Here is a 13,165-nt window from a genome sequence, read left to right as displayed (position 1 = left end):
TACTTATCCCTATTGCCCTATGAACAAGGCACTGAGTCTGTGAGAAGTTGCTATAAACGTTAATTAAAACTCCAACTTTCTGTTTGGAGTGACATGACAGAAGCCAGAAATCGGTATTGTAAAGAGTAATACACAAATTACACAAGCACGTAGTTTGTGTGTGGTTGTAAGCAACTGAAACTTGAGACCGCTTAATGTTAAATGTGAAACCTGAAAGTCCAATTTGAGTTACCTCAAAGTATTAGAATTCAGCAAGATTTTCCTAAAATGTGTTGTGGGCGCTAGTAGTGTGTGAATTCAAACCACAATGTCTTGCAGTGAGCATTAAAATTTATAAGCAGACTTTATTTACAGAGCTGATAAATTATATAAATATCGTGCATGCAACTGTTAACTTGGAATGCTTTACTACTGAAAAGTAAATGTTCACGTTCAGTCTTCGGAAGACTAATTTCGCTTGATTTTCCTTTAATACAGTGACAAACAGGGACAGACAACTGAAAATGTCGTCCTATTTGGCTCAGGAGGTTCACCTTGCTAGAAGACACGAAGAGATGTAAGTAATGGCCTCAACGGCATAGCCTGCCTCACGGCAGTTTGCCTTGTGGTCTTGGGAGGTCTTGCCCGGCCATCCCGCGAACATCAAATCGTACCTTTAGAGAGCACAGCAGTATTTAACGAGGGGTCGGTGTTCCAGGAGGTGGCACTCTTCCTTCATTAACTACTGGAATTAGCATCCTTGACTGCTGTTAGGAGTATTGAGATTGAGGTTTTTGAATTCCAGTGGTGGTACCGGTTTAAGATCTCTCTTTAACCTCCTATTGCTATTGAACTCTTATTTGGATTCTGTCACTCTGTGCCTCAGTTACAGAACTGTTTCTTTGTTGCCCTGTAAATTCAGACTGTGAAGCAAATACAGTAATGATTCAGGAAAATCTGCTTTTCTTATGACAATTAGTACTTGCCGATGAGCAAGAGTAGTACTGATCAAGTCACCCCAACCCACCCTGTCTTTCCTGTTCTGAGAGATTTGGTGCTTCTAAGCACCTTAGCATATGAGGACTGCTGGTTGCAATGTTATAGCTTCATGCAAGCACAGCAGGTGGTGTCTGCCTGTACCTTTTCCCTCCCCCAGCACACCCACCCTACAGCCGGCTTAATTAGCCCCATAGTTTTGAGAAAACTGGGTAAGGTAAAAAGGTTATTTTCTAGCTCCTGAGCAAAATGTTCTACCCACTTAGCAAAATGTTTTCCTTTGTAGACTGTCTCAGAGATCAGTGCTGCTACAGCAGATGGAGACTTATCTAGGAGACAAAAAGACTAAAAAGACATGGCAAACTCAAGCAGCTGATGCAGCTCGTAAAAGGAATGCAGCACTTTTAAATGTAAGTTTCTGCAACTGAATTGAAATGTCATAGTTTTGTAGCTCAGAGAACTGAAAAAAGAAAGTGTTTGCTCCATTGTTACCATTAGAGTTCCTTTTCTTGAACTTGACCCAAAGTACTAAATGACAAGTCTCTATTATCTGATGACACCACTACCTGTTTTACATGCTCTTCTTGTATGAGCCTCGCGGTGGCAGCTGCTGCTATTTTTTTTAAATTACATGGAAAGATTCAGCACATGCTTGTATAGATGTCTGCCTAAGACAGCCTCTGAGTCTGACAAGACTCAGAGCCCCTTTATACACCCCAATCCCAGAGAGATGGGGGGTATGTTTGCGGATAGGGGCTGACCGACCAAGCATGCTTTTAATCCAGAGTAGGAACTCTACCCACACTGATTGTGTGAGTAGAAGTTGTTCTTGGTTTTATTTTTTATCTTATTTTTTTAAGGAGGTGTAGAGTGATTTCAAGAATCTTACTTGCAAGTCTGTAAAAGCAGTGTTTGGTGTTTCTGGCTCTTCCTAGTGGTGATACTGTTAGTAATACTGTGATACACTTCCCAGTGGTGATACCAGTTATCATATTTAGGTAAGATCTGTTTCCTAGGTAAACTCAGTGGATGTTTGAGAACTAGCAATTAAAAAGATGTGAGTTTGATGGCAGGGCCTAGAATGCTGAAACCTCTTCTGGAGCACCTAGCTTAGGCATCTGAGTTGCGTGTATTTTCTCTCTCGAAATTATAAGTTTTACTCTAAAAAATAAAAAGACTTATCTGAACCCTCAAAGACTTTGTTTCTTCATGCAGAACCTAGTGAAGGTTAAAAACGTTCAAGTTTCAGCTAGGTACAAGTCTGAAGCAAGCCCTCTTTGTATTTAAATGGCAGCTATATTTAGGGAGTGGCAGACGAGGCAGAACAGATAATGTGGGATTTCTTCTTACCAATTGTGTGATGAGGAGGATGTTGCAGCTTGGGCTCTGCGAAACTGCTGCAGACTGAGCTGGGGCAATCAAACTCCTCTGTGGGTATAGACAAGTGTGGGTGCTTCAGTGGGAGGCTGGGTAGAAGGAGATGGGTTGCTTATTTCTTTGTTCTGTAGCTGGTGTTTGACTGATTTAGTACTCTCACCTAGTATAACTAACGGTTTTCTGTATGCATTTTATAATTAAAATAGATTTATTTTTCACATATGTAGTTTTTCATAAACAAGTTGTATCTTACAAATGCAGTCTCAACTCGCATACACAGACAAACATAATAAAGGCAAGATATATTTCTGCATGCTGAAAGCTTGTTGTATTGGAAATGTTAACAATAGCTTAGACATATACAGAGTGTAAATATTTTTGCAGTTACACAGATATTTGCCATCTTCTGTCACATCCTCAAAATTGTTCCTTTCAAGTGTCAAAAATGTTGGTGTTTGTACAGGAAAAAAAGCAAAAACATATGTATCAAAACAAATTCTGTTGCAGGATAAAGTAGCATAAATCAGTTTAAATCTATTAATTTTATACTGGTTTTAACAGGCATGCATTCCTGCAGATGCTTTCTGATAACAGAATAGAAAAGAAAAAAAATCTATGCAGAATAATATATGAGAAGCTTGAAAACAAGACTGATTAATGTGCCAGCTTCAGAATATTGTTCCTGATACCAGGCACTGTACATTTCACAGTTACCATGTGGAGAGTTGTTGATTTGGCCTACTCAAAAATACATGGACATGATGAAGTGTTATTTTTTTATTTGCATTTCTTTTTTTCTGCATGTAAGCAAAATCAGTTGTTTTCAGTATGTGATCATAGCAAAAGACGTTTTTGTTTCTCTGTGCTAGTTGGTATTTATGCACAGGAAAGCATTTCAAAATAAATTAATTTTCTAATCGGTAGGAAGCAGGGAACTAAACCTTTTTTAATTAAAATTTTAGCATTATAAGCACTTGTTCAGCATTTTAACATAATTACCAGAATATTTTACTTGATGTGATTAGGATGCTATAGATCAGAGAAATCTGTGTCACTTGGTGCCCATATAGTGTTATCATAAAAGCAGAAATTCAACCAGTATTTGTAATCTAACTTATGAGCTTTTTTGTCAGTAACATTTCTTGTGTTTAGAATTTTTTTTGGTATTATGGTGTACCATCTTATAGCATATTCATAATTTCATGTTATTTAGTGGTACTGACTATGTAGGTAACTTAAACTGAATTTGCTTTCCTGTACATCATGCAATTCTAGAATTATTTAAGTGGGATTCAGCCAGACTGTTATCAATATAAGTGACAGCTGAATTTGGTCCCCTAAAAGTGATGCATGTGTCATGCCTTCCATTTTACCTCTAGGGAAGGGTCTTGAACTGTTTTTGTTTCAGTCCTTGTAGTTTCAGGGAAAGCACTGTAAGATGCTCTCTTTTTTTTCCTCTATACTGTGACATACTAAATTTGCTGCTTTTATTTCCAAAGAAGTTTACACTGCTGATGTATTTATTTTTATATTGATGATGGGGATTTCTTTTCCCTACAAAGTTTACCAGTTGCAGAGACGTGAAAGAAGTGCCATCTAATCTTGGTTATTTTCTAAAGCATACTACACCTTCCAGCAAAAATTTTGTTCACTGTCTGTCATTAAATCAGTATTCTGAATGACAATAGGCTGCACAACATACAAACTCGAGTGAGCAACAAAAAGACACGTCCAATATCTAGGCTATGCCAAAGTGACCTTTTCTACTAAACATATATGCACAACTGCTGTCTCCTTTTTTTGCCTGAAATGCAATAATTTCCTGTCACCGTAAACATTCCAATGCCTTAATTGAGTGGATGAGGAAATAACAATTTTAATCGATACTCTTCCTTCCTGTGAGAATTTCTACAGGAATTAGGAAGAAGGGATCAAAAGGGGGAAAATCCTATGGAAGGATGTGAAATGAACATTAGTGATTGATTCTGCTCTTCAGTACGGTGATAACTTCTCCAGGCTTGGTATGAGCCGTGCTGATAAGAGCTTCACTTGGTGCTGTTGAGGATATATCTTCTCCAAGCACATGCAACAGAGAAATCCCTTACTTAGGTTAATGAATTTAGTATTGTCTTCCGTTATTTTGACATTCTGACTCCAAATGGCTTCCCAGTTTGTTCACATCCCCCCCCCCCCCCCCCCCCAGTTATGTTTATTCCCTTTTACTTCTCTCACCTGAAAAGAGGCAACCACTTGCTACTTGCCAGGATTTGGATAAATCCAAGACTGAGCTTGCCCTTTCTCAGACATCCCTTAGCTTTTTACAAGGATGTGCACTTTCCTGTAGGAAAGGAGAGAACAGTTTTACTCAGATAAGATTTGTAATAACGTACAAGAGAATATAGTCACGGTGTAAAAAGAATTCATGAAATAGAATTAAGGTGAACACCGTAGGGTGAATGAACCAAGTGTATCTGTATTACTAAACTGAACTTTAAACTGAACAGTAAGGGTGTGTTTTGCTTTTATTAATCATGTCTGACTGAATTTGTGCCATATTTCTCCAACTAAACTTGAGTTGAGCACTGTTTACTTTTGATGTATTCAGATTGGCTATTATTCAATGCGAGTAATCATGTTTGGTCTCTCTTGTGGATATGCTCCTCCAGAATCTCACTCTTCTTTTCGGCGGCAGTGGTGGTGAATATTTGGGAAGTCCCTTTGGGGAATTTCCTCTCTCATTTAGTTTTTCTGTTGTACTCTTCACACCCGCTCTCTGCTCCCAACTCTGCCATCTGCTATACTTTCTTTCCCCCTCCACTCTGTTCAGCTTTGGCTTCTTCACACCCCACTCCCACGTCCCTTTCTGTCTCTCTTCATCTGCCCACCACTCAATCTCTTCAATGTTTGGGTATGGAACTAAGCCCACAAGAATGGGTCAGAACTTTAAAGGGGGAGGGGGGCTAATTTGGGGTGGTGTTTTTATTTGTTTGTTGCTGCTGTTTGCGGTTTTTAAATTTATTTAGGCCTTTGTGAATCCAGCACACATCCACTGGACAAGCAGAAACCCAAATACTGATTTTTGTAAGAAAGCAATGTGAGGTGCATTGTCATCCAAGTTTGTCTGGTGAACAGCTTGCTGCAGCTCTACATTTTTGTGCACATGTTATGCATGCATATTAGCAAGTCATCTTTGTCTTGAGGAGTAAAGATCTTGCACATAATTTGCCTAGTTACTTTACAGTTACAGTAGCTAAAGTACAGACTTCAGTTTCCATGCAGCACAGAGCAAACTATTGTCGTCTCCCCCACCCCCCCTTTTCATAAGTTAAAGAGAACAGAATATAACTGTAATTTAGCCCAGTGTCCAGGGATGATAATAGTGTTTTACAGCAACAGACTTATGCAGTAATAAAATGTATTCCTGTATCAGAAACTTGCAGCAAACATATTTAGAAACCGTAGGATATTATTCTTACAAGCTGGATTTCAGAACAACTAAAAGATTTGAACCTCCAGTGTTATTATATGAATGCTGTTTAGGCTTAATGTTCATTTAATTAACTTAAATGCCTTTCTGTGAGTGTGTATTGTCCTTTTAATATTCCCAGAGTGTTTTTAAAATGTGCTTTGCCTGTGTTTTAGGATATAGAAGCAGCAGAAAAAAAGCTGCAAGAAAGAATGTGTTTACTTCCACATCCCGATACTGTTAACTTAGAAGTAAGTCCTAGAACTCTGTCTTTTTGTTTGCTGTTTATGAAACATTTTGCTTTTTTTTTCCCCCCGAAGCATGTTCTTAAAGTGAAAATAATTGATTTTAAAATCCAGTGACTGGTATAGCCAAAGGCCTGTGTACTGTGCAGCAAGCTGAACCTAACTTCAGGGGCAAGGTCCTTAGATTCTAGAGCATTCTGGTGGAAATATTTTGCAGCTTTCAGGTTCTTATAAACTTAAAATTTAAAATGAAAAACACTAAAAAATATTGTGAATATAAAGAGTACTCTGATTATGTCAGAGCTACTTTGTTTTATATGTTTTTGGGTATGCTGCAGGATGTCATCTTTACATTTCAGAATCAGCAGTTCACCAACTTGAACAGAGAAGTTTTTACTTCTCAGTTATTTTGTCAGGTAGTACGGGATCTCAGGGAAAGTAGTGCTAAACCAGGAATTCTACGTCTCACCTGTAGTCCCTGGAGCATTATTTAAAGATTTCAGTCTTGTCTGAGAGCTAGGTATTGTCCTGATCCAACACACCAATTTCAGTTCCCTAATCTCAGGACTGTTTTCTCAACGTTATGCAGTGATGAATGAATAAAGAGGACAGAAGCAGTCCTGGGAGCGGGTGTAGGGACACAGCTCTGATACAGACTAAGCATCCAGCCACAAGGCCACTGAATCAGATTCCCGCTTGTGTTTCTTGGACCAGCAGTTTGTGGGTTCAACATTGCACGGTGGTTTAGTTTCCACAGGCAATACAGAATGCCCCACAGTGATCGGGGTGCTAGGGTGCTGTCAAAGGATGGAAAAGGCATGAATTGTAGCAGATGAGGAGAGGTGTATTGTATGTTGTTTTCACACCTGCTGGGCAAGTGCTTTAATACTTAGGCTGTTACTTAAATGAGAGGCATCACTTCTCCGTTTGGTTGCTGTCAAAAAGTTTGTCGTTGTATTTTGTAAATGGCTTCCTATCACCGTCACAGGGTACATGCTCAGAATGCTGTCAGTGTGTTTTTAGAGGTTTTAGGAAAAAGCATACATTTTTCCTAGATACCTGTATGTCTTGAATCGTGCTGAGAAAGATGCCAAGCTACTTGGTTGAGCCTATTTTGCTAGTGCTCAGAAACACTTCTAGACTTCTAGAGGACTTTCAAGTCACCTCTATAGATGCTTGGATCAGTTTTGGACTAGGCAATTTTGTTTCTATCTGTCCTGTGTTAGGTGGCTAAGCTGCTTACCGGACATAGACCAAAGTCCACGCACACTGGAGAGCACAGAGCAATTGCTGATGGCTGCAGAGGTCTGTGCTCTTCAGCAGTGGTGGAATTTTAGAGAGAATGGAGTTACTATTTGAAGCAGAAGATCCTATTTCAGCCTTTTTTATACTTCTAGTGCAGAGTGCTATAAATAGTAGAAAAAAGAAAACTTTCTTTCATGGTACAAAATTCTGGTGCATGCTTTGCTCCAAAACACTTCTGAGCATATTTCACTCAGCCATCTATGTGTCTGTATTAATATACTTTGAAAGTTATGGCTATAATGGATCCCCAGCTTGCTAAGTCAGAGTAGTTTTGTGTGACAGCACATATGCTTGTCAAAAAAGATTCTTTGAGTAAATCTGTTGAAGAAAATATTTTTGTAAATCTGCAAGAGCTGTAATTATATCTGAGTTGCATGTAAGGATCAGAATGATTAGCCAGGAATCTAATTCTCTGCAGGGAGATGTTCAGTTTTGTGGTACACTTCTACGTTATATATTTAAACAAGTAAAAAAAAAAGTTTAATACATATGTACTGTACATCTTTTCTACTATAAATTACTCTTTTTCTGAATGAGCATAGGTATCTAAAAATACCTATACTTGGTTTAATCCAGCTCTTGATCACAGTATTTGGGGGGAAGGGGAGAGGAGGTGGCACTTACAATTTCTTCTTCAAAATTCTACAAACAACAAAGTTACCCGTAGGGTACTGACACCAAAAATGATGAATGGCATTTCCATTCCACAAATAAAATGGAAATCAAGTTTCTTACTCAGAGGTACAAAGGAATGCAAAGAGTTTGATAAACCAGATTTTTTTCTGACCACAAGATAACCATATAGCCTTTCTTCCTTTTATGATTCAAATACTGGAGCTGGTCGCCTAGTGGGTTAGCACATAAATTTTACTCAAAACAATTGAATTGCCTTATTGCAAACTTTCCCGGGAAAAGCAACTTATGCAGCACTTCTTGTTTATAACATTAAACAGATTTTTTCCACTTCAGAATTTTAATGTCACTGACATATATATTTAAATATGAAAAGTGATTTGGAAAAGTTTACAATCACAAAGTATTTTTATTAAAGGTTTGGTGGGGATTTAAACTAATCTGTTGCTTACCACAAGAGGGCATATTCAGTCACTTCACAGTTCATGATGCAGAATGAAATCCTTCCAGGCTGGTGTTCTGTGCTATATGAGAGACCTGAAATTTCATGCATAGGTTTGATCTTTTGTGGATTGCTTCACTCAGAAGGCAGGACTTAATAATTCATTGTCTATCTATATTGTTTTTAAACATGCGGTGCAGATTTTGAAGTTAAGTTGATTTTTTTCCTTTCTCAGACTCTCTATTGGGCATCAGTAAAAGAGTCTCTTCCCAAGTGGGAACAGTTCCTTTTAGGAAGAGCAGAAGCTCCTGTTGGTTTTAAGAAACTGAAAACTACAAAACAGAACCTAAGCTACCCAGAAGAAGATTCACAAAATTAAATGCTCCGACTTTGTTTCGTAACTTCCTGCTTGAGTGGGCAAGATTGTCCAGGTCACGTAATAAAATATATCACTAAATTGTAATGTACATCACTTATGAAATGAAAATGAACTACATTGGAGAGCTTGCTTTTGTCTCATGCCTAACACTTTACATTTAAACGGTGTTATTTTTGCTTTAGGGGAGCTTAGACTAGCATTCCTTACAACGAGAGAAGCGATCCTTCATGAAGGGACTTTGAGAATCAAAAGTGAGAAACACTGGTGGATAGAAACCCACCGAGGTGATTACTTCTCAGTGTAAGAAAAGTCTTAGATTATTTGTAACCCTCTGCTTTTCCATGTAAGCGTGAGAAGTAAAGACAAATTCATGCGTTATCTTTCTTCACTCTAGTCATCTGTGTGTGCCTCTTTGTGGATCAAGGAGAAGGGAGGAATTTACTGTTAACAGGGAAGGCAGGCTCTTTGCGTCAGAGTAGTCCCAGTTTAGCACTAGAAATCTGTGTAAAAACCTTCATGGCAGCAGATGTAGAAAGAACACCTTGAATTTGTGCTTTTTGCTTTCCCTGATTTTTTTTTTGCAATTGCTACTTTCGTTGCTTCTACAGCTTGTTCCAGTAACCGTTTCTGCTTTTCCCAGCCTCTTGCTGCCTACTTTATATTTCCTGTCTAATGGGTGGTTAAAGACAAGAAAAAGTAAACAAATATCTAGGCTATTTTTTGCTACTCCTAGGCTGCTCTTAGTGCTATTTTCTCTATGTTGACAATCTATAAGTGAGATCTCTTACTTAGGCATGAAAAGTTTGAAAGAAGCGAGCAGAAAGGTAGCCTGCAGCAAGTGTCAAAAAAACCCTAGCGTATAGAAGTCTCGAAGATAACACTTTCTTTCTCAGCCACTGAACTGCTCCTCAGCATCCTCCTACAGAGGTGCAGTATTGGTGAGTTCTGACCATACAGTCAGCTAACTCTCTATGCAGCTTTCACTACTCATGCACGCGTGCTTTTTAAAGTACCAGTTCAGTGGAAGATCCTTGTGGGTGTGTGACTTGGCCTGAAGAAATTGCACCCTTCTGAAGCAAAGGATGTCTAGAAAAAAAAATATACATTATATATATATTTTTATATATATTATATATATTTTTTTTTCTTTACATTAAGAACTTCAGCTGGAGTCAATATGTTAAATTTTAACCATCTTATACACAACAACATTTTCTTACCCCCCTGACCTGGAGAAGGAAGGGAACAAAAAAAATTGACCTTTGCCAGTGTCTGAGGGTATGAATGTGCAGTAATTACTAATTTGACTAGGCTATTAGTGAACCGATCTGTGCATCTCCATGTTACAGAGATGCAGATTATTTTTATATTAGGGATGTCTGAAGTACTTTTATTGAAACTGAGGCAGTTTTTAGCAACATTAATAAGTGTCCAGATTGCTTCAGATCTATGCACTAAAAAGTATGTGTTCACTTAATTAAACATAATTTAATTATTCACTGATTAGCAGGTGGTGGGGAGTTCATGGTCCAGTCAGAGCTGGAGAACAGACTTCTAGCTGGAAACTATAGGAAGTCTGGGTAGCCTCGAAGGACCAACATCTGCAGCCACTGATCTTCCTGAAAGTAGGCGCTCACTTTTGTCTGAATTTAAATTAGCTGAAGTATCACTCACACAAAAATAAATAAATAAATAAAAACTTCATCTCTGATATAAAAACAATTTTACATTTTCAACGGGAATATTAAGAGTTCATTTAAAACTTTTTCTATTGAAGTGTCCATTAAACTGATAAGTTTTTACAGAAACTGCCATCTTAGAAATATCCTGTTGAGTGGGTGTTGGTGTTTGTAACAATAACGTTGTTTTCATAATATGTGATGGCAGATTAGCACGCTTCTCTGCAGTGTTGTTAACAGTTGTAATTAAGGAATAAACAGTAAAGGGTGTCAGTCCGATGACAATTTCATCTATAGTGTCACAATACAAAATGTCACAAAATATTAGAACTGTTATATAACTACAAAAATATCAAATTAGGCTTTCATCTTACAAGCAGAGAGCTTAAAAAAACCTGGCAGAGAGACCATTGCAATTTTATACCTACTCAGAGTTCTGTCACAAAGACAACTTGGTAATATTTTCTCCTGTAAGATCACAATGTGGTACTCGGTCTGATTTAGCGGGAATGTGTATGTATCTCAGACTTAGAGAGCTCAAATTTAAAAAGGAAATAATTGGAGCCAGTTGAGCAGACAAGAAGGATAAAGCTATTACATGCAGTGCCCCCCTCCCAGAAAAGGGATGGGTGAGCAGTTACTTGCTGACAAAGACTGGGACTCATCCCGGTCTTTGCATCCAAAGGGAAATCACTTAAACTAAAATCTGGGCCCCTAAGCACTTTCTACGTGTGAATAATCTGGGTCTTTATCTCTTTGGGCTCCGCCTAAACGCTGGGACACAATGCAGATGCTCGCATAACCTTGCTTCTTTTGATTTTCCCATGGAAGGAAAGTGAAGTGTGGGCTGTGGGGGCATGGCAGCTGGGTGCAGGAGGGTTTTGTGGCGTGCAGTGCAAGGTACCTGCAGGCAGCATTGGTATGACTGCTGTGCCTCCGTTTAACTGCTGTGGAAGCGAAGGCAGAAACACTTCCCTTAGTCACAAGTATGCTTTGACGGTAATTGTGTCAAACATTATTAGATAATCGATACTGTATTTCTGATTTTTTTGTTATATTGGGCTAAGAGGTGAAGACGAAAATCAAATTATCTTATTTTCAAAAAAGGAAATTATTATTTTTTTCCTCTGTGCTATAGCTGTAGAAGCAATAGGACAGATAGTGCAATGAAAATTAAATAGGAACATGCCCAGAAAAGTGGGGAAGAGGATGAAGAGAAATTTTTAAAGTGGAAGGCGTGTATAGACAGCTGCTCTGGGAGACAAGGGTCTTCTTGTTGGCCTGTGGTCTGACAGAAATAAATGCAATTGCATATGACTAAAGCAGCAAAGTAGTAGGGCATGGAGGCATGCGGCAGGGCCACTAAGGTGGAAGCGCGTGTCCTGATTAGTCACAGACCTTGGGGCAAGCAGCGGCAGGGTGCATAATTACGTGGTGCCTCCTGTTACATCTGTCAAGTGCACAACTTCTTCTACAACTTCTACTGTGACTGAGCTAGCTTGCCACCTGCCTTTGTACAGATACAAAATTGAGAAAGCACCTTAATGTCAGCTGAAGTGTGTTTAAACTCAAACCAACCAAACAAAAAATGGCTACCAGTATGGTTTAATACTGGCATTAAATGAGATCTTGAATGGGTATTCTTCACTGAGTCAAAGCTGTTACTTCAAAAAGACAAATTCAGTGCAGTTATCCCCCACCTCATCCCAGTTTGTTTGTTTTTAATCTTATGTGGTTTCCTATCCGTTCCTGGGTGCATGTTTTTTCCTTTATGACATAACCCGTTACTCTGTATTCTTGACTTGCTGCTTGCCCTTTTGTGCTAAAGTGTGTATGTATGCATAAGCTGCAGTGGTCCTGCCTCTTGCTCGTCGCGCTCTTCTGGTGGGTGGGGGAAAGCAATTGAGAGAGGAGCAGTAGGGGAAATAAAGGGTTTTGCCTTTATGTAAGTTAATGCTCGAGTATCTTAGAAGAAGAGCTAATTAATCACCCTTTTTTAGGTTTATGCGCAGATGAGTAACCACCGTACTAGCCTAGGAGCACAGCCTGTTCACCCATCTTGTCACCTCTACCATCACATTCCCCAGCTTTTACTTTCTCAGTTATTCTGGCTGTGGGGGCAGTAGCAGAAGGCATGTTAGTTTTCCCTAGGATAAGAAATTTCTTACTCCACAGAATCTTTCTCCAGCCTATTAATTTCATTTGAGAGTATATATGAAATAATAGAAGGGCGTAGAGACACAATATTTGACACTTACTGGAGTGTCCTCTTGAATGCATTTATTCGAGGTCATGTGTTCGTAGAAGTTGGGAGCTAGATTCTAGGCGAGCTTATGGTTCCTCCTTCCTTTTTCATTCACATTGTGTAGTCAGGGATGTAGGTGCTTGGTTTGAGCTTGTTGATACTGAAAAATAAGACAAAATATTAAATGGAATGTAGTTTGAGAGGTTATGTCTGAAAGAAAACATTATTTACTCCATAATGGTAAGTTTCATAATATTTTAATAGTTGTGTTCAGATACAACTTGACCTTAAATATCACCCCAAATGCAAGCTGTTTTAACATATTTGTAATGCTAAGATCTTCATTACTGTAATACTCTGTTTGCTCAAGGATTATTATCCATTGCTATAACGTGTTACGGCTGAAATAAAGCTTTGAT

General features: G+C 38.6%; 1 protein-coding gene across 3 annotated transcripts in view; it reads left to right on the top strand.

Moving 5' to 3' along the window:
• Positions 1-13,165, top strand: part of CEP15 (centrosomal protein 15) — a 34,871-nt gene that overhangs the window by 2,780 nt on the left and 18,926 nt on the right. For 2 of the 3 annotated variants that reach the window (XM_080605750.1, XM_080605751.1), the window contains exons 2-4: positions 478-556; positions 1,262-1,385; positions 5,995-6,069. In XM_080605750.1, the coding sequence (XP_080461876.1) occupies positions 504-556; positions 1,262-1,385; positions 5,995-6,069 (252 nt within the window). In that variant the 5' untranslated portion in view covers positions 478-503. The remainder of the gene's footprint in view (positions 1-477; positions 557-1,261; positions 1,386-5,994; positions 6,070-13,165) is intronic. The other variant, XM_080605752.1, reaches the window with a different exon arrangement.

This window comes from Anser brachyrhynchus (assembly GCF_964034855.1).
Source record: "Anser brachyrhynchus genome assembly, chromosome: 10".
NCBI lineage: Eukaryota > Metazoa > Chordata > Aves > Anseriformes > Anatidae > Anser > Anser brachyrhynchus.
Note: the sequence above shows the minus strand (reverse complement) of the source record. Positions and strands in the feature narration are given on the sequence as shown.